Here is a 17,223-nt window from a genome sequence, read left to right as displayed (position 1 = left end):
TTTGGACTACTGTGCCTGTTTCTGCTTTTGCTCGGTGGCAGTGCAGTAACGACACTGAATATTTGGTCCATTCCTCAAGCAGGTAACTACAGTGCACGTAGTGTCCAGTCTCATGGGCCACTCTCGGTGCTCTTGGAGGAGACAGAGACTTCTCCACCTTCCTGCACCTGCTCCAGACAAATCCTGACATGCAGCAACAGTTTCCCCAGGAAGAGAGGCACTGAAAACCCAAAGTGCACAAGCAATATCTGAGTACTGAAGGCAAAGAAACCTCAGAAATGCTACTGGATGATATATTCAGATATTTCTAGTATTCAAGGAAGAAATGTAAAAAAAACATTGAACTGCTGCTGCACCCAGTAGTGCAAACACCAAAGGAGAAACACTTGTGCTAACACTATTTGCACTGAAAACAAATGGTATTGTAGTGCAATAAGTGTTTGCTCCTGCGGTGAGTCGCAGGGGATGCCCCCACGGTGCCCCCACCCACCTGTGTGAGCTCCATGGCCATGATGGGCACCACCACCCCCTGCCCCATCCAGGGAGCCACCATCATCTCCCTGTCCCACGCCCCGTGGGCACCGTCTACTCCACCGAGCCCGGGGGGTAAGACCCAGCACAGGGATGGGGTTGTCCATTAAACGGAACAGTGGCCTCAGCTGCCCCATCCCTGCCTAATTTAGGCAGCTCCTTCCTGAGCCACTCTCTTCCTGGGCTCTCCACCCTGCAGCTCGGTCCTTGTGCACGGGCGACTGCTCTGGGCATCAGATCCAGGCAGGTCCATGGGGTGGCGGCTTCCCTGGCAGCCCAGGGCTGCATTGGAAAAGGCAACCCCAAATCTCTGTAGGACAATAGTGCCCCGTGGTCCGGGTGGGAGCAGGCAGAGGTGCTGCGGGCCCTGCGGCACTGATGCTGGGGTGGTGGACACGGCGCTGGGCCCTCCCGGATAGGTCATGCCCAGGCACAGCTGGCTGGGGGAGGCGCGGGGGGCTCATGCAAGACATTTGCTCCCACCCGAGGTCACCAGCCCTGCAGGAAGGTACTGGGGAGCACAGCTCCCTCCAGGAGTACCCAAGGTCTGCCCTCATGTCCCCTTTCCAACCCTGCCCCCCGCCAAAGCTCGTGGTTCAGCTGTCAAGCAGATCCTTTTCTTTGCTGTCTCTTGGCAGGGCATCATGTGCCCTGTCCTTCAGCTGGGCGTGTTTTGCTTCAGCCGCCCGTGGGTGCTGGCTCCATTGTGTGCCTCTGATAAGCTTATCTGGGGCTGGGGAGCCAGGCCTGGGGCAGGCATGGGTTGCATAAGGTGTTCGTGGTGCCTTGAAGGGCCGTCTGTGCTGGGCTGCAAGGACAGCAGGCCGGGGGCACTGCCTGAGGCTGTGCGCCCAGCAGGCTGGCACGCTGCAGGACCTGTCCTCTTGAACCCGCCGCCTTGTCCTGGCGTGGGGCGCAGCTGGTGGCTCGCCCGCTGAGCCGATGGGGATGGGTGCTCAGGTACAGCTGCCTGCGGTGCTGGGGAGGACACCCAGCCTCTGCTGCTCTGATAGCTGCAGGGAGCCGCCTCGGGCAGGGTGTGCTGGGGGCCTGCCTGCTGCCTGGCCGAGTGCCAGCCCGGCCTTTGGGCAGCACAGGGTGGCTGCAGTGTCAGCTGCCACAGGGCACTCACGTCAGGGCTGGACCCCCTGTGCTGTGCCCTGGCAGAGCTCCAGGAGCTAAGGCGAGGAACACCGTGGGGAAGAGCTGCTGGGCAGGACAAGTGTCAGAGTCTGCCATGTGGCGAGTGGCTCCAGAGGCAGCTGTGTCCGCAAGCTGCGGCCAAGTGCTGGGTCGCACCCCCTGCTCCAGGCTCAGGCCGTGGTGCTCGGAGACAGGAGTGGCCAGGGGCTGGCAGTGCCTGACACCCCCTGCTTTTGGCAGGTACCCGCATCATCTACGACCGCAAGTTCCTGCTGGAGTGCAAGAATTCACCCGTGGCCAGGACCCTTCCCTGCTGCCTGCCCCAGATCCCCGGTGTCATATCCCCGGCCCCGTCCAGCCTCGTCAAGCTGGAGGAGCTCAAGGAGCGGAATGAGAGCGAAGAAGCCATGCCAGGTGAGCAGCCCAGCCACACAGCCCCTGCCTACCTGCTGCCTGGGGCTCCCACCTGGCAGCGAGGGCAAGGGGAAATCCCAGTTCAGCCCTGGTTCCAGCTTCTCCCCTGTTTTGCCTGCATGTTTCTCCCAAGGCAGCCCCATCCTAACCCTCGCCTTGTATCCCTCTGTATCCTTGCAGATCAAGACTAGTTTGAGATGGACATCTGGGTTTCCAGCTCCCAGTCTCCAGGCCATGGCTGGGCCTGTTCCTGGGCCTCGTGGAGGTGCTGGCACCGTGACCAGCTGGCTGCAGCCCTCTCTGATGCTGGGGATGGACATGTGACACCTCAGGCTCTAGCACAACTGGCTGGTGCAATTGCCTAGGAGCTCATGCTTGATCAATAAACACCATGAAACCCCTGTGCTAATGTTGTGCGTCTCTACGTTGGGGCTTGTGTGGGTCCTCAGCACCCTGGGGAGGGGAGCAGCACTGGGAGCCTTATGAGGGTGCAGAGGATCTTCCTCCTGCACTGAGACCCTGCATGCTAGGGGTGGTGAACACAGGGCCTCTGCTGCCAGGCTTGGGTTGCACATGCCCCCAGCTGGGGTGGGGCAGCTGGTAACACCTCCCTGCAAGTGAGAGAGGGAGCAGCACAGCACAGTCTGCTTGCTGTCCAGGGTCAACACAACTCCTGGGTGTGCCTGAGCTGGTGGGCATCACTGGCACAGGGATGTTTCTCCCTGAGGCCACCCAGGTTTCTTGGGTCCCTAACGTGGGTGTGAGCTGTGCCAGGACAGGCAGGAGCCCAGATGGGGAGCAGGGGCTGTAGCTGCAGCACAAACGCTGGCTGTGCCAGGCTGCTCTGGACTGGCAACAGGTCACCCTCCCCAGCTGGCCTAGGACCTGGGGGCCACCTCCAGCAGAAAAGCTGGGCCATGTGGCCAGCCCAGGGAGGCCAAGCTCTGTGTCACCCAGGGCAGCAGGGAAACATATTGCTGCCCCCTGGACCTGGGTCACGCTGGAGCGATTCCTGCCCTTCTTGTCTTGTGAGCTGGGAGCACCCTGCCAGGGTGGGAGCCCCTTGGCCAAGCCTGAAGCCGCTGTGGCCTTGCCCGGCAGTCCTGGCTCCTGCTGCTCGTGGGGGAGAACCGGGACCCATCCAGCGCCAGAACCCCAGGGCAGGCTGTGGCCAGGAGCAGAATCGTGCTGTTTATTAAACATAGTGAATTGCCACTAAAATGTCACAATTATTAAAATCATCTTTTCCTGGGAGAGGACTGGGAGGCAGAGGTGCCCAGATCCCCTCAGGCAGGGGGCCCTTTTCCTGCCCTGCTCACAGTCCACAGCCCCGTTCCTGGCCTTGGGGCTCCTCCTGGCCAGGCCCAGCCTCGGCGCTGCCATCCGTCACCACAGCCGGCAGGCTCCTCGTCTCGGCGATCAGGCGTTTGACACCCACCAGCCACTGGCTCACTTCGTTGACATGGTCCACCATGAGTGACCGGTGGATCTCATCAGCTGCGTCCCAGTGCTGTTGCTGGAGCTCTGCCGGGAAGAGGAAACCTGTCAGTGTGGGGCGATCAGTCTTCCTGCAGGTGCCCCCTGCCCAGTGGCCTGGTGCAGGCCCGGATCCAGCCCCGTCACCCCTCACCTTGCACCAGGAGGCTCATCCTCTTTCTCACCGGGGCTGACAGCTTCCCCTGAGCCCAGGCATCCTCCAGCACTGTCAGCCGCCGCCCGATGTCATCGCACACTTGCTTCTGGAAGCAGAGATGAGCTGGAAGGGGTATCTGCCCTCTGCCAGCTCTGGGGAGCCCCCAGGGAAGCTGTGGTTCCCCTCATCCCACACGCATCCTGGGAACAGGCAGCTTCTGCCTGGCTCTCCCAGCCGCTGTCCCTCCGGTGCCCCTGCGGCGCGAGGCAGAGGCGGAGGAAGGGACCGTGGCCTCACCTGCACGGCAGGGCGGCAGGCGGCCAGGGCCTCCCTCAGCGGGGCGAGGACGGTGGTGGCGGGCACAGCACTCTCCTGCGGGCCACTCTCCTTCGGGCACGACACAGGGCTCGGCCTCCCGCCATCTGCGCGCAGGGCTGGGCTGACGGGCCCCAGGGGGGGTGGTCCCAGTGCTCGGGGGGGTGGTGCGGTGGGGGCAGCTGGGGCGCTGGTCAGGTCTGGACGAGCACCTGCAGGGAAGAGGCATCAGCACAGAGCCCCATCAGCCCAGACACAGCAACAGCAGCCAGGTGTGGGGAACCACGCACTTGTCACCCCCATTAAAGAAGCCCAGCAGAAGGAAAGGGCTCAAGCTGCAGCGCCCCCAGCCCGTGCTGCCACTCTGCCTGCACAGGGGTGGCACTGCATGGCTTCGGCACCCCAGGGCTGGCAGCAAGGGCAGGTGCCACCTGCTCTGCTCCCCCACCACCACTGCGATGGAGCAGGGAGCGCCAGACCAAATGCCCCGGCTGGGCTGCAGTTCCCACCGAACCCAGGTGGGAGGAGGGACCTGAAGAAGAGGAGAGGCTCTTGCGGAGCTCACAGCCTCGGGGCTGTGCTGGGGCTCGGCTCCCCGGCGCAGCACCCAGCCGGGCAGCGGTGCAGCGGGGTGGGCTGGGGGCTTTGCCAGCGCTGACCTGGGGGAGCCTCCTCGGGTGGCAGAGGGGCCCGCCGGGTGAGCAGGTTTCGCCTGGGACCCCCGGCCTGAGCCTGCAGCCCGTAGGAGAACTGGGGGGGGTCGTTCCAGCCACGCTCCTGGTTCCCTGTAGCAGCAAAGAGCACAGTGAGACCTTGTGGGGGACCACGGGGACCGTCCCAGACTCAGGATCGCGGGCTCCTGTGCCAGGACAGGGCTCCCGCTCCCCAGACACCACCTCCCTGGGGCTCCCACACCAGACGCGCCCCTCACCAGGACACGGATCCCCCCTTGCCGCGCCAAGGCTTCCCCCCCCGGGACATGGCACCTCCGGCGCTGCCCCCGCACCGGGACAGCGCTGCCCTTCCCAGACACGGCCCCACGGGCTCCCACACCCGCCCGGGACACGGCTGCCTCGGGGCTCCGCACACGGGGACCTGACAACCCCTTCCATGGACACGCCCCGCGCCCCACACACCCCCGGCCTCGTCCTCCCGGCATGCCCACAGCCGCCCGGGCCGCTGAGCCCCGCACCACCCGCTGCCCCGGCCGCCCCTTCCCGCCGCACCGGAACTCCACCCGCGCCCCCTCACCCGGCTTCACGTAGGACTCCGCCATCCCGCCACGTCACGCCTGGCCCCGCCCCTTCCGCCCGACGGGGCGGGGCAAGGCGGGCCCTGAGGGGGCGGGGCTTGCCGTGTCCCCGCCCCGCCGGGGAGGCGGGGGTCGGGACCGGGGCCGGGGATGGAGCGTCCGGCCGCGGCCCCGGCCCCCGCCCCGGCCCGCTACGGGGAGTGGAGCAGGGCTCGGCGGAGGCGGAACGCCTCCAGGAGGGAGAAGAAGCCCCGCTTGCGGGCACTGGGCCCCGCCGCCCCTCCGCTGCCCCCGCTCGCCTTGGCCGCCCCGCCCGCAGCGTCCCCCGAGGCCGCCGGGCCGGCCTTCACCCGAGCCCCCGGTGCCGCGGCCACCAGGCACTTCTGGTACTGCACCTGCAGGGACACGAGACACGCAGCGTGGCCGTGGGGTGGGGGAACAGCGTGGCGTCCCCGGGGAGGTCACACGCACCGCGGCACGGCTGTGGGGCGCAGTGCAATGTGGCATCGCCATGGGGCGCAGCGCAATGTGGCATCGCCATGGTGAGCAGCGCAATGTGGCATCGCCATGGGGCGCAGTGCAATGTGGCATTGCCATGGGGCGCAGCGCAATGTGGCATCGCCATGGTGAGCAGCGCAATGTGGCATCGCCATGGGGCGCAGTGCAATGTGGCATTGCCATGGGGCGCAGTGCAATGTGGCATCGCCATGGTGAGCAGCGCAATGTGGCATTGCCATGGGGCGCAGTGCAATGTGGCATCGCCATGGTGAGCAGCGCAATGTGGCATCGCCATGGGGCGCAGTGCAATGTGGCGTCGCCATGGGGCGCAGCGCAATGTGGCATCGCCATGGCGTGCAGCGCAATGTGGCATCGCCATGGCGCGCAGTGCAATGTGGCATCGCCATGGGGCACAGCGCAATGTGGCATCGCCATGGCGCGCAGTGCAATGTGGCATTGCCATGGTGAGCAGCGCAATGTGGCGTCGCCATGGGGCGCAGTGCAATGTGGCATCGCCATGGCGCGCAGTGCAATGTGGCATCGCCATGGGGCGCAGCGCAATGTGGCGTCGCCATGGGGCGCAGTGCAATGTGGCATCGCCATGGCGCGCAGTGCAATGTGGCATCGCCATGGGGCGCAGTGCAATGTGGTGTCGCCATGGCGCGCAGCGCAATGTGGTGTCGCCATGGGGCGCAGCGCAATGTGGCGTCGCCATGGGGCGCAGCGCAATGTGGCATCGCCATGGGGCGCAGTGCAATGTGGCATCGCCATGGTGAGCAGCGCAATGTGGCATCGCCATGGTGAGCAGCGCAATGTGGCATCGCCATGGGGCACAGCGCAATGTGGCATCGCCATGGGGCGCAGTGCAATGTGGCATCGCCATGGCGCGCAGTGCAATGTGGCGTCGCCATGGGGCGCAGTGCAATGTGGCATCGCCATGGCGCGCAGTGCAATGTGGCATCGCCATGGTGAGCAGCGCAATGTGGCGTCGCCATGGGGCGCAGCGCAATGTGGCATTGCCATGGTGAGCAGCGCAATGTGGCATCGCCATGGCGCGCAGTGCAATGTGGCATTGCCATGGTGAGCAGCGCAATGTGGCGTCGCCATGGGGCGCAGTGCAATGTGGCATCGCCATGGCGCGCAGTGCAATGTGGCATCGCCATGGGGCGCAGCGCAATGTGGTGTCGCCATGGCGCGCAGCGCAATGTGGTGTCGCCATGGGGCGCAGCGCAATGTGGCGTCGCCATGGGGCGCAGTGCAATGTGGCATCGCCATGGTGAGCAGCGCAATGTGGCATCGCCATGGGGCGCAGTGCAATGTGGCATTGCCATGGTGAGCAGCGCAATGTGGCGTCGCCATGGTGAGCAGTGCAATGTGGCATCGCCATGGCGCGCAGTGCAATGTGGCATCGCCATGGCGCGCAGTGCAATGTGGTGTCGCCATGGGGCGCAGCGCAATGTGGCGTCGCTGTGGGGCTGGACACAACCCACAAGGCACGGCTGTGGGGTTAACTCCCTCCCATCCCCGCTGCCCTCCCCAGGGTGGGGTGTCCTAAAAGCTGTCCCCAGCTTTACCCTCCCCCATCCCACACCTTGCCTTCACCTCTGGGCATCCCCAGAGGGCTGGGAAGCAGGGGGTGTTGAGGGGGCTCCCCACGTCTGCTCACCATGCAGGCTGCCTGCACCGCCTCCGAGATGGTGCCGGCGTCGGGCTCACACCAGAAGGCCGCGCACTGGAAGCGTCGCCCCGTGTCCACAATGAGCGCAAAGGTGTGGGCATCCCGGCCCACCCCCAGGAAGGTCACGTACCGCACCTGGCACTCCCAGATGTGCGCTGCCTCCTCGTCCTCCTGCGGGGACCCCGTGGACCCATCCACCCCAGCCGCGCCCCAGGCAGCCCCGCCACCCCCAGCAGGTCCCCTCCGCCAGGAGGCCGGGCACCCCCCGGGGGTTGCCTGTCCCCCCGCGGTGGCAGCAGGGCACCTGCTCTGGCCAGAGCCCCCGGCCTCCTCCCCACCTGCGCAGGGTGCACCCTCATGGCTGTGTCAGATACATGGATGAGGGAGGGCGTCCAGCACTCCCGCCTGGGGCCCCTTATCAGCTTCTCAATGGCCTCGTTCAGCACATCCATCCCTGGGGAGCAGGAGACCCCACCCCGTTGGCCCTTGCCCCAGCTGCAGGTGTGGGGCAGGCAGGGTACCACCAGCTGGCCCCACAGGCAGGGGCTGCCCGATGCTGGGTCACAGCTGCTCAGCCACCCCACGGTGGGGGGGTTCTCGGGTGTCCCCCAGCCGCAGCGGAGCTGGCGGCACTTACCCATGGCCCTGGGCACAGGCAGGCTGCCGATGTACAGCGCCTCATAGGTCTGCATCGACTGCCTCACTGCTTCCAGGATATCCACTGCCGGGACAGGAGAGGGGCTGGGGGCCCTCGTGTTGTTCCCCCATCCCCAAGGGCCCCTGGGACATGCTGGGCAGGCCAAGGGGCTCTGGCTGCTGAGCCAGAGGGACGGCTCTGGGCAGGGGGAGCAGCCAGAACTGTGGGAACAGTACCTTGCAGCGGCAGGTCCGTGTCAGAGATGGGCTCCAGTGTGGCACTGCAGGGCAGCCTGCTGCTCACTATGGCTCGCTCAGCCACGATCTGCAAGAAATGGGGGGCCCAGTGCCTCCACTCACCCTCAAGACCTCTGGACCGTGCCCACACCTGCTGGGGACCCTGCATCCCACCTTGGAGCACATCTCATGCAGGGCCTTAGCGATGCCCTTGGCAGGCACATTGCAGTGGAAGACATGACACTTGAGGACACAGGTGTCCTTGTCACTGGCCACAAAGGCAAAGTCTCTGCAAGGCCATGAATAAGCTGGTGAGACCCTGGCGAAGGCAGCCCCCTCGCTCCCTGTGCTTCCCCCCAGCCCCATGTCCCCTTACCTGTCCCTGCAGCCACGGTAGCAGTCAAGGAGGGAGGAGAGGAGACAGGTCACTGCTGGGATGCTTCGCCCCAGAGCGGGCAGAGCCACCTCCCAGCCCCCAGCTCTGCCGCAGCCCCTGGCACCTGCCGTTGTTGCAGCCAACACCCCAGACACGGATGTTGAGGATGGGCTGGTGGTGGATGAGGCTGCGGTCCAGAGGGTCCACCAGGCTCATGGTGTCCTTCTTCAGGATCATCAGCAGGTCCTGGCCCTGCAGAGGGTCAGTGGCTCCCTCAGCCTGGCAGGTGGCCCCCGCATCCCTAGCACCCAGTCCACACCTAGGGACACCCTTCATTCCCCAGCCTATTCTTCCCACAGCACCAAGCACGGGCACTGCGCCGTCCTCCCCACAGTCGTCCCCAGCTACCATTGCCATGTGTGGGGACAGCCCACTCAAGCAACCCTGGCACCGTCCTCTGTCAGACCCTACATTTGGGAGCACCGCAGGGATGCCCTATGTGGAGAGTTCACTCTACCACTGGCGCTGGTCCCTGTCCCCCCCAGGCACAGTGCCTGTTGGTGGGGACAGTCACCCCAGCAGCGGTGGCCCCGGGAGGGGACCCTGCCTCACAGCACTGTCCCAGGCGCTCACCTCGCCTCGGTTCTCCGCAGAGCCTTGGCCCTTGCTGTTGGAGAGCTGCTGGATGCAGTTGTTGACAGCTATGCTGCTCTTGCCAGGTGCCAGGTCCTCCTCAGGAATCTCCACCCAGCCCAGCGAGCGCACAGCAAAGCACTGAGCAGAGACACATGAGGCTTCAGTGCCCAGCCAACACAGCCACTGCTGTCCCGTGCCCTTTGCCATGCCCGTGTGGTCCCCCCGTGCTTGCTCCCATCCCTCTCTTCCTCCTCTGGCAGCCACAGCCCACGATTCTGCAGTGAAGCCCCTGAGTGTGGTACCTTGGAGCCAGGCTCTGTGCTGTGCTGGAAGTCATCTCTGTGCTGGAAGTCGTCTCTGTGCCAGGGCAGCGAAGTCCTGCAGAGGAACGGGGTGGTGAGAGGATGGCTCTCACTCAGCAGGACAGACCCAAGGCACTCAGGAACCACCAGGGTACCCTGGCACCAGCAGACCACCATGCCACCAGCTGGGTAGAATCCCATGGGGGTGCCCAGCATGGTCCCTCTGGCTCCAATGTATGGGGCTGCTCTGTTGGAGGGCACCGGGACCCAACACCCAGCAGTGGTCACGAGTCAACAGTACCCCACAAGCTGGCAGAGCGTGTGGGCAGACCTACCTCCGGGACAGCGAAGCCATGGGGCTGGGAATGGGCCTGTCCTTTGCTGAGTGCTTTGCCATGGGGGGCTGGCTGTCCTGGGAGAAAAGAGGAAAGAGGGGAGGGCAGCAAGAGGGGCTGTCAGGAGGCACCAGGTGGGAGCTCTCCCTTCCAGGACAGCAGCACTTCATCTTGTAGGCATCCCACGCAGCCAATATGGGGCCTGTTGAAGCCTTTCAGGGGGCTTAAACCTGGCCAAGAGCAAGACTTTGGAATGACGGTGACAGTCCTGCTCCCAGGGGAGGCTGGGCCAGCAGTGCCCAGAGGGCCCTTCAGCAGGATTCTGCCAGGGAGTGGGATCCACCACCAGCCCTCTCCCCCCACCCGCACCCCCTACCATTCCCTGGAGCGTGTCCTCTCCATCTGCCTCCGGGTGCCCTCCTGGGCTGGTGGTGCATGCAGGGTGCTGCCACTGTGTCGTGCCGCTTGGCACATGCCAGTAGTAGGTGCCCAGAGAGTCGCGGATTTTCCTCCAGCCTGGGGGGAGGTCGGGGTCCGTCTCCAGGCTCTGGTCACTCCAGAGGTTGTCTGTGCAGAGGGACACTGTGAGGCAAGGTGTGGAGGAAGTCCACCAGCCGCAGGGTACCCTGAGAAGTGAACAGCTTCACCCAGCTCTGACAGGCCCTGCAGCAGCCTCCGAGTGCGTGGCTGGGCACAGGGCCCACGAGAGAAGTTCTGGCGTGACGCCAGAGGGGCTGCGGTAGCGGTGGACCTGGGGCGCGTGATCAGCGCAGGCAGCGGCCTCATTGGTGCCCAGAGGAATGGGGTGATCCCAGCAGGGGCACAGAGGGTGCAGCAGCCTGAGCCTGGCAGGGACGGCACCCTGCAGGGGTGCCCAGCCTGGGGCTGCCAGCACAGAGCTCCCTGCCAGCATGCGGCCCCCAGCCCTCTGCCGACACCCGAGGAGGCTTTGCTGGGGAAAGGGCTTGGGGAGAGACCCCTGAGGCCTGGAAGGAGGAAAGCACGCTTAGAGGGGGGGTTGCAGCCAGAAGGGGTAGATCAACCTCCTCCTCCCTGCACCCCCCGCCCTGGAGAAGTCTCGGCGATGAGCCCGCGGTGCTCCGATCCTGGGAACACACCCCAAAACCCGCAGGGATCGGCGCACCCTCCTGGGCGCTCACCCGCTGTGCTGCCGGGGGACCGGTGCTGTGCGTGGCTCCACCCCCGTGCGCCCCAGACCCCGACCCGGGGAGGGTGGGCTTGTGGTGTTTGGGGAGGCCAGGAGTGCCCCCCGCGACCTTGGGAGGGGCGGGGAGGCGGCGCGGGCCGGGCCGGGCCTGCCGGGCGCGCTCCTCACAGGCCGCGCTCAGCACCGCGGACAGCGCCCGGTGCGCCCGCCGCCCCCGCACCGGATCGGATCGGATCGGACCCCGGCGCGCCCCGGCCCCGCACCCTGGCCCCGACCCCGCTGACCGTCGCAGTTGACGAGGACGATGGCCAGCATGTAGTCCTTGCCCAGCATGGTCCCTGCGCCACCCCGGCGCGGCCCCCCCGGCCGCCGCTTTCCCAGGCCCGGACCCAGCGGCGGCTGCGGCGGAGGGGCGGGGCGGGGCGGCGGGGGGAGCGGGGCGGGGCGGGGGAGGTCCCGGCGCTGAGCGGGAGGTGACGCGGTGTCCGGTGCCCGTGGGGTTACCGGGGTGCAGAGGGGCGGTCAGGTCCTTCGGGTGTTTTGGTGAGGAAAATGGGGCACTGGAGTGGGGAAGCGGCATTCGGCGGTGGGAAAGGAGGATTCTGAGTGCAGGAGCGGGTCCAGATCAGCCCTTTGTGCCGATCAGTTCTTCCCGTTTCTTCCCCTTGCCTTCCAAGTGCTCTTAGGTCACAGAATCCCAGAATGTCAGGGATTGGAAGGGCCCTGGAAAGCTCATCCAGTGCAATCCCCCCATGGAGCAGGAACACCCAGATGAGGTTACACAGGAAGGTGTCCAGGCGGGTTGGAATGTCTGCACAGAAGGAGACTCCACAACCTCCCTGGGCAGCCTGGGCCAGGCTCTGCCACCCTCACCATGAAGAAGTTTCTTCTCATGTTTAAGTGGAACCTCCTGTGTTCCAGTTTGCACCCATTGCCCCTTGTCCTGTCACTGGTTGCCACCAAGAAGAGCCTGGCTCCATCCTCTTGACACTCCCCCTTTCCATATTGATCCCCAGGAATGAGTCACCCCTCAGTCTCCTCTTGTCCAGCTCCAGAGCCCCAGCTCCCTCAGCCTTTCCTCACACGGGAGATGCTCCACTCCCTTCAGCATCTTGGTGGCTGCGCTGGACTCTCTCCAGCAGTTCCCTGTCCTGCTGGAACTGAGGGGCCACAACTGGACACAATATTCCAGATGCGAAATTCCTCCTCTATTCCCCTTCTTTTCTCCACAAATCACCCTTGTTCTTCTCCATCCACACTTATTCCACATTCATTCTCCTCCGTGCTCTGGTCCTCACTTTTCCCACCACCTAGGGTCCAGCCTCCTTCAGTCAGTACTGAAGACAACTAAATGTGCATCCTGCTCATCTTCCCCTTCTCAGCAGAGGACAAGAGCTTTGCATCTCCAGTCTGAGACTTCTGTTTTACATGCTGCCCTGAGCTGACAATCCTGGTTGATGCTCAGTACCTGAGGACAGAAGCTCTGGAGACATTTGTTGTACACATCAGTTCTCCCATCAAGCCACCCATAAAGTTCTTCCAAGATGCAGGTGTCTGATGGTGGTTTGCTAGCCATGACATATATGGGCAGTCCATCATGGCCTCTAAACCTTCCCTTCAGAGCCAGAAGTTAGTAGTCCCAGATGTCACCTGTGTCCTTGAGAGCCTCCCATGCCATCTCAGCTGCCCCACTTCTTTCCATGCAGTTGTCCACAGAGCTTGCCGTTTTTGGAAGTGCAAAATGAATTTTCCATGCCTGCTTCCTCTCTTTCAGCAAGGCATTACCTCTTTGCACTCATTCATGCACTCCATGGGCTAACATACCCCTACATTTGTGAGACAGTCTTCCTACCAGCATTTTAACTTTGGTCATGTCTACCAGCCTAAGAAAGGCACCAGCTGCATAGTGCAACTGTGTAGTCATCCGCAATCTGTACCTTCAGTTGGCATCTGCTTTTGTGACTACAAGCTATTCTGCATCTGTCCAGAGATAGAGGAATTTCTGAGACCCCATTCAAGCACTGTGTCCGTGGGATGTGTTTTGCCTAACCCAACACAACCCATCCCAGCACAGCAGGAGCGAGGGAGGCTCCTGGCTCTCTGCATTCACACATGTCTGAGGTGACAGGAGCCAGAGGGGGTTGTGGGCCTGACCTTGACCCCTGCTTTTCCCAGACCAAGTGGTGCCTCCTCTTTTTCCAGTGCCCAGGAGAGACCTTTTCCTTACCAGGAACAAGCTGTTCCCACTCCTCTTCCTGCTCAGCAAAGCCCACCAAGGTGACTTCCTGAAGGCTGCTCTCTCTCCTGGCAATGATGGCCTATAGTGATATGAGACTTATGGTGGGACACAGAGGGAGGAGAATTTGTGGATGGCGCAGAGAGGAACCTAGGGACTGTGTGAAACTTAGTGTGGGATGTTTAGGGGAAGAAATGTAGGAAGGGGACAGGGAGGGATCACGGAAGAATCAAGCATGGGAAAACAGAAAAAGGAGAAAAGGGTTCAGTAGCTTGTAAGCAGTGGTAGGTATGCTTGCCTGCCTGAGAATCTTGTTTCATCACTGCAGTCTGTTCTATACGGTTATTAAATTGCGGTTCTTCCATGTGACTGTTCTCCCTGTTTCGAGCTTGTGTTTTTGACCAGCTGGTGAACCTCAGACAGGATGAGCTGCTCAGTGAGACAGATCTTGGTGCCCAGCCATGTAGAGTCTGGAACCTGAGCATCTGGATGCTGGCCACCAGAGACCCATGCTTAGAATCTGTAAGCGTGCACGTTCACATGCATGGCTGATTTGCTGTCTCCCAGGTGGATCAGCGTTGCTGGTGTTACCCAGCTTACAAGGTGCCCTTCTTTAGCCACCAGCTCTTTCCTATTTGTAGACTTGGACATGCAAAATGCATGCCAGGGACAGCCCAACACTGCACCAACATTTCTCCCCCCACTCCTTTCTCTTCTGGGCCACACACGCATGTGGGGACCTGAGTTCCAGTTGCTGGGTGCTATTAGGGGTAAGGTAAAGGTTCTGAAAGACACAAATCAAACAGCTTCAGGGACTCTGAGGCTTCAAAAGGCATGCCAAGGAGAGCACGGCACTGCATCAACATCACTCCATCCACACCTTTCTCAGCTGGGTCAGCCATGGATGTGGGGACATGAGTCCAAGGACTAGGCTACATTTAGGGTATACAGACATGGTGGGGGATAGAGTTCTAAGAGGCACAAATCCTACAGCTCCAGGGACACTGAGTCTGTGAAAGAATGCCAAAGGGAGCAAGGCATTGCACCAAGTTTGCTCCTTGCACACCTTTATCATCTGGGCCACCCATGCATATGGGGACCTGACACCCAATTTGCTGGGTGCAATTAGGTTTAGGGTTAGGCTTCAGAGACCCTGAAATCCTACAAGTCCGGGGCTACTGAAGTGGCAAAAGGAATGCCAAAGGGAGCTCCCTCCACACCTGTCTCTTCTGGGCCACCCATACATGTGGGGGCCTGAGCTCAAGGACCAGGTTGCCTTTAGGTTAATGTTTAACACTACAGTTATGAGAGTCAAAATCCTACAGCTCCGGGACAGTAGGACTGCAAAAGGCCTGACAAGGGGAACATGGCACTGTACCAGCTCCACTCCCCCCACACCTTTCACATCTGAGCCACCCATGTACATGGAGACCTGAGGCCAAGGACCAGGCTGCCAATAGGGTGTACAGGTATGTTTAGAATTAAGGTTCCCAGAGCCACAAAGCCTACAGCTCCAGGGACACTGGGGCTGCAAAAGGCATGCCAACAGGAGCACGATCTCAGTACATTTGTTACAGCTGCGCAACGCTGTAGTGACGCTCTTTGAGCGCCGTCTGTGCTGCTGTCTGGTGATTAGAACTCAGTACGGCAGCTCGAAAGCCATCCTTGCTCAGTGTCCCTCTGAAGGTGCTGTGTGCTGCGACCTGGTGACAAAAATTTGGTACTGCAGCTCAAAAACGGCGCATGCAGAATGGTGCTGGTTTGCCAGGCTCTGAGCTGCTGTCAGGAGCAGATGCTCAGCTGCTGCCCATTACCCTTCACAGAACCACAGAGTGTCAGGGATTGGAAGGGCCCTGGAAAGCTCATCCAGTGCAATCCCCCCATGGAGCAGGAACACCCAGATGAGGTTACACAGGAAGGTGTCCAGGCGGGTTGGAATGTCTGCACAGAAGGAGACTCCACAACCTCCCTGGGCAGCCTGGGCCAGGCTCTGCCACCCTCACCATGAAGAAGTTGCTTCTCATCTTTAAGTGAAACCTCCTGTGTTCCAGTTTGCACCCATTGCCCCTTGTCCTGTCACTGGCTGTCACCAGAAGAGCCTGGCTCCATCCTCCTGACACTCCCCCTTTCCATATTGATCCCCAGGAATGAGTCCCCCCTCAGTCTCCTCTTGTCCAGCTCCAGAGCCCCAGTTCCCTCAGCCTTTCCTCACACGGGAGATGCTCCACTCCCTTCAGCATCTTGGTGGCTGCACTGGACTCTCTCCAGCAGTTCCCTGTCCTTCTCTTTGCTTCTTTCTTCCTTGGCTCAGAGAAGCTTTTCAGCTTGTGACATTGTCAATGTACTGAACCCGGCAATACTGTAGTTATTCATAGTTAATATCTTCCTGCAAAATTGTAGAAACCAATAGTATTATATTATAGGAGACCCCTGAAGCCAGGATACTTAATGGACAGATGGTTGTCATCAATTCCTATTTTTCAATCCACTCATTATTCTAACACCCTTAAGCTATGGATTTCCTTTTAAATGATAATTGTCATATAGTTTTAGTTATTTAAAATTCTGCTTTACCATAATGGTTCTGTGGAACATATGAAACTTTTACACTGGGGGAACAGCAGACAGCCTTCCAACAAGACTGGGAATCTGTGCCAGCACAGGGATTTTCATGCTATTTTAAGCATTTACAAGTTGTCTCAAGCCTTAAACGAGAAAAACATCAAGCAAGCAAGAGTGCACTGAACTCAATATTTTGCTCTTCTGCTGGCCTGCTGGGAACACGCAAGGGCAAACATTTGGATGTAAGCGCCAGCTGGAGGTGTCTCCATCACTGTATTAACCTGGTGTCAACCAGAACCACTGGATGAGCACGAAGGTGAGACCCAGGAGCTGCTGCCCCAGAAGGAATGGTGTCAGCTACAGAGAGGTGCCAGTACAGTGAAGGAACACACAGCTGCTTTAATAGCAGCACCAGGGCAGAAGGTGACAACAGATGACCTAAAAGGACCAACGGAAGGTTTTGCAGAAACAATGTAGAGGCTTAAGGAATATTTTATTAAGCCTAAACCGTTAAAGAGAACTTGTTTGAGCAGTTTCACTCCAACACTCTGCCAAGGGCAAGGTTTGTGGGAGCAGAGGTGTGTACTGCACAGGGTTACACCACACAAGAGCCCATCGTTCCCTTTGCTCCTCCAGCCTATTTACACTCATCAATCATTCCGGGCTCACGGGTGGTTTCATGGGTGCCACCGGACACAGAGGGCTGCACGGCCCCCGCCTCGTCTTTGGACGGACAGGAGCACAAATAAAAACCGACCACAGAGCGGCAGGACTGGAAAAGGTGACGGTCTCTCCCCGTCGGGGAATCGAACCCCGGTCTCCCGCGTGACAGGCGGGGATACTCACCACTATACTAACGAGGAGCGAGGGTCCGCTGCGCACCGCCCTTATCTGAGCGGCCCCGGAACGTGTTAATTATCCCCTTAGAACGTGTTAATTGTCCCGCTCTCGCTCCCTCCCCGCGCAGAGGCTCACACCGCCCGCGCTCCTGCGGCTGGAAGAGCCTCAAAGCCTCCTGTGCAAGGGCCAAGCTCGGGCTTCAATATTTGCAAACAAAATACATCAAATATATTTGCACACAAATATATCCATAATATACCTACAGGGTGTACATGTAAGCTCAGTGCTGATACTTTTTGCAGCAGTGTAGGTGCAGAATCACTGCTTTGTTGTTATCAAAGCAATTTGGGACATTGCATTTATGATGCTGCCTCACATCCATTTTCATGGGCTTGGTGTGTCAGTGTCTGAGTTAAGATCCATCACTAACA

General features: G+C 61.1%; 3 protein-coding genes and 1 non-coding gene across 18 annotated transcripts in view; 1 reads left to right on the top strand and 3 right to left on the bottom strand.

The window, feature by feature from the left end:
* The window catches only part of ANKHD1 (ankyrin repeat and KH domain containing 1), a 115,471-nt gene extending 112,982 nt beyond the window's left edge, over positions 1-2,489 (top strand). For all 15 annotated transcript variants that reach the window (XM_065030162.1, XM_065030152.1, XM_065030151.1 and 12 more), the window contains 2 exons: positions 1,915-2,088; positions 2,269-2,489. In XM_065030162.1, coding sequence (XP_064886234.1) covers positions 1,915-2,088; positions 2,269-2,412 — 318 coding nt within the window. In that variant the 3' untranslated portion in view covers positions 2,413-2,489. The remainder of the gene's footprint in view (positions 1-1,914; positions 2,089-2,268) is intronic.
* A 771-nt stretch (positions 2,490-3,260) lies between these two features.
* SRA1 (steroid receptor RNA activator 1) lies at positions 3,261-5,474 on the bottom strand. The gene is made up of 5 exons (XM_065030164.1): positions 5,288-5,474; positions 4,696-4,821; positions 4,019-4,248; positions 3,719-3,827; positions 3,261-3,612 (listed from the first exon to the last, which is right to left on the bottom strand). Exons 1-5 carry the CDS (start codon positions 5,310-5,312, stop codon positions 3,404-3,406), a joined length of 699 nt encoding a protein of 232 aa, XP_064886236.1. The 5' UTR covers positions 5,313-5,474; the 3' UTR covers positions 3,261-3,403.
* Positions 5,475-5,479: 5 nt separating this feature from the next.
* APBB3 (amyloid beta precursor protein binding family B member 3) lies at positions 5,480-11,599 on the bottom strand. The gene is made up of 13 exons (XM_065030167.1): positions 11,439-11,599; positions 10,363-10,553; positions 9,987-10,063; positions 9,652-9,727; positions 9,347-9,487; positions 8,838-8,965; positions 8,714-8,719; positions 8,512-8,626; positions 8,338-8,425; positions 8,102-8,185; positions 7,803-7,918; positions 7,453-7,635; positions 5,480-5,683 (listed from the first exon to the last, which is right to left on the bottom strand). The coding sequence occupies exons 1-13, from the start codon at positions 11,485-11,487 to the stop codon at positions 5,480-5,482; spliced, it is 1,458 nt and encodes a 485-aa protein (XP_064886239.1). The 5' UTR covers positions 11,488-11,599.
* A 5,144-nt stretch (positions 11,600-16,743) lies between these two features.
* TRNAD-GUC (transfer RNA aspartic acid (anticodon GUC)) lies at positions 16,744-16,815 on the bottom strand. The gene has a single exon. It is a non-coding gene; the product is annotated as a tRNA-Asp (tRNA).
* Between the last annotated feature and the right edge of the window lie 408 nt (positions 16,816-17,223).

Source organism: Columba livia, chromosome 14 (assembly GCF_036013475.1).
Source record: "Columba livia isolate bColLiv1 breed racing homer chromosome 14, bColLiv1.pat.W.v2, whole genome shotgun sequence".
Taxonomy (NCBI): Eukaryota; Metazoa; Chordata; class Aves; order Columbiformes; family Columbidae; genus Columba; species Columba livia.
Note: the sequence above shows the minus strand (reverse complement) of the source record. Positions and strands in the feature narration are given on the sequence as shown.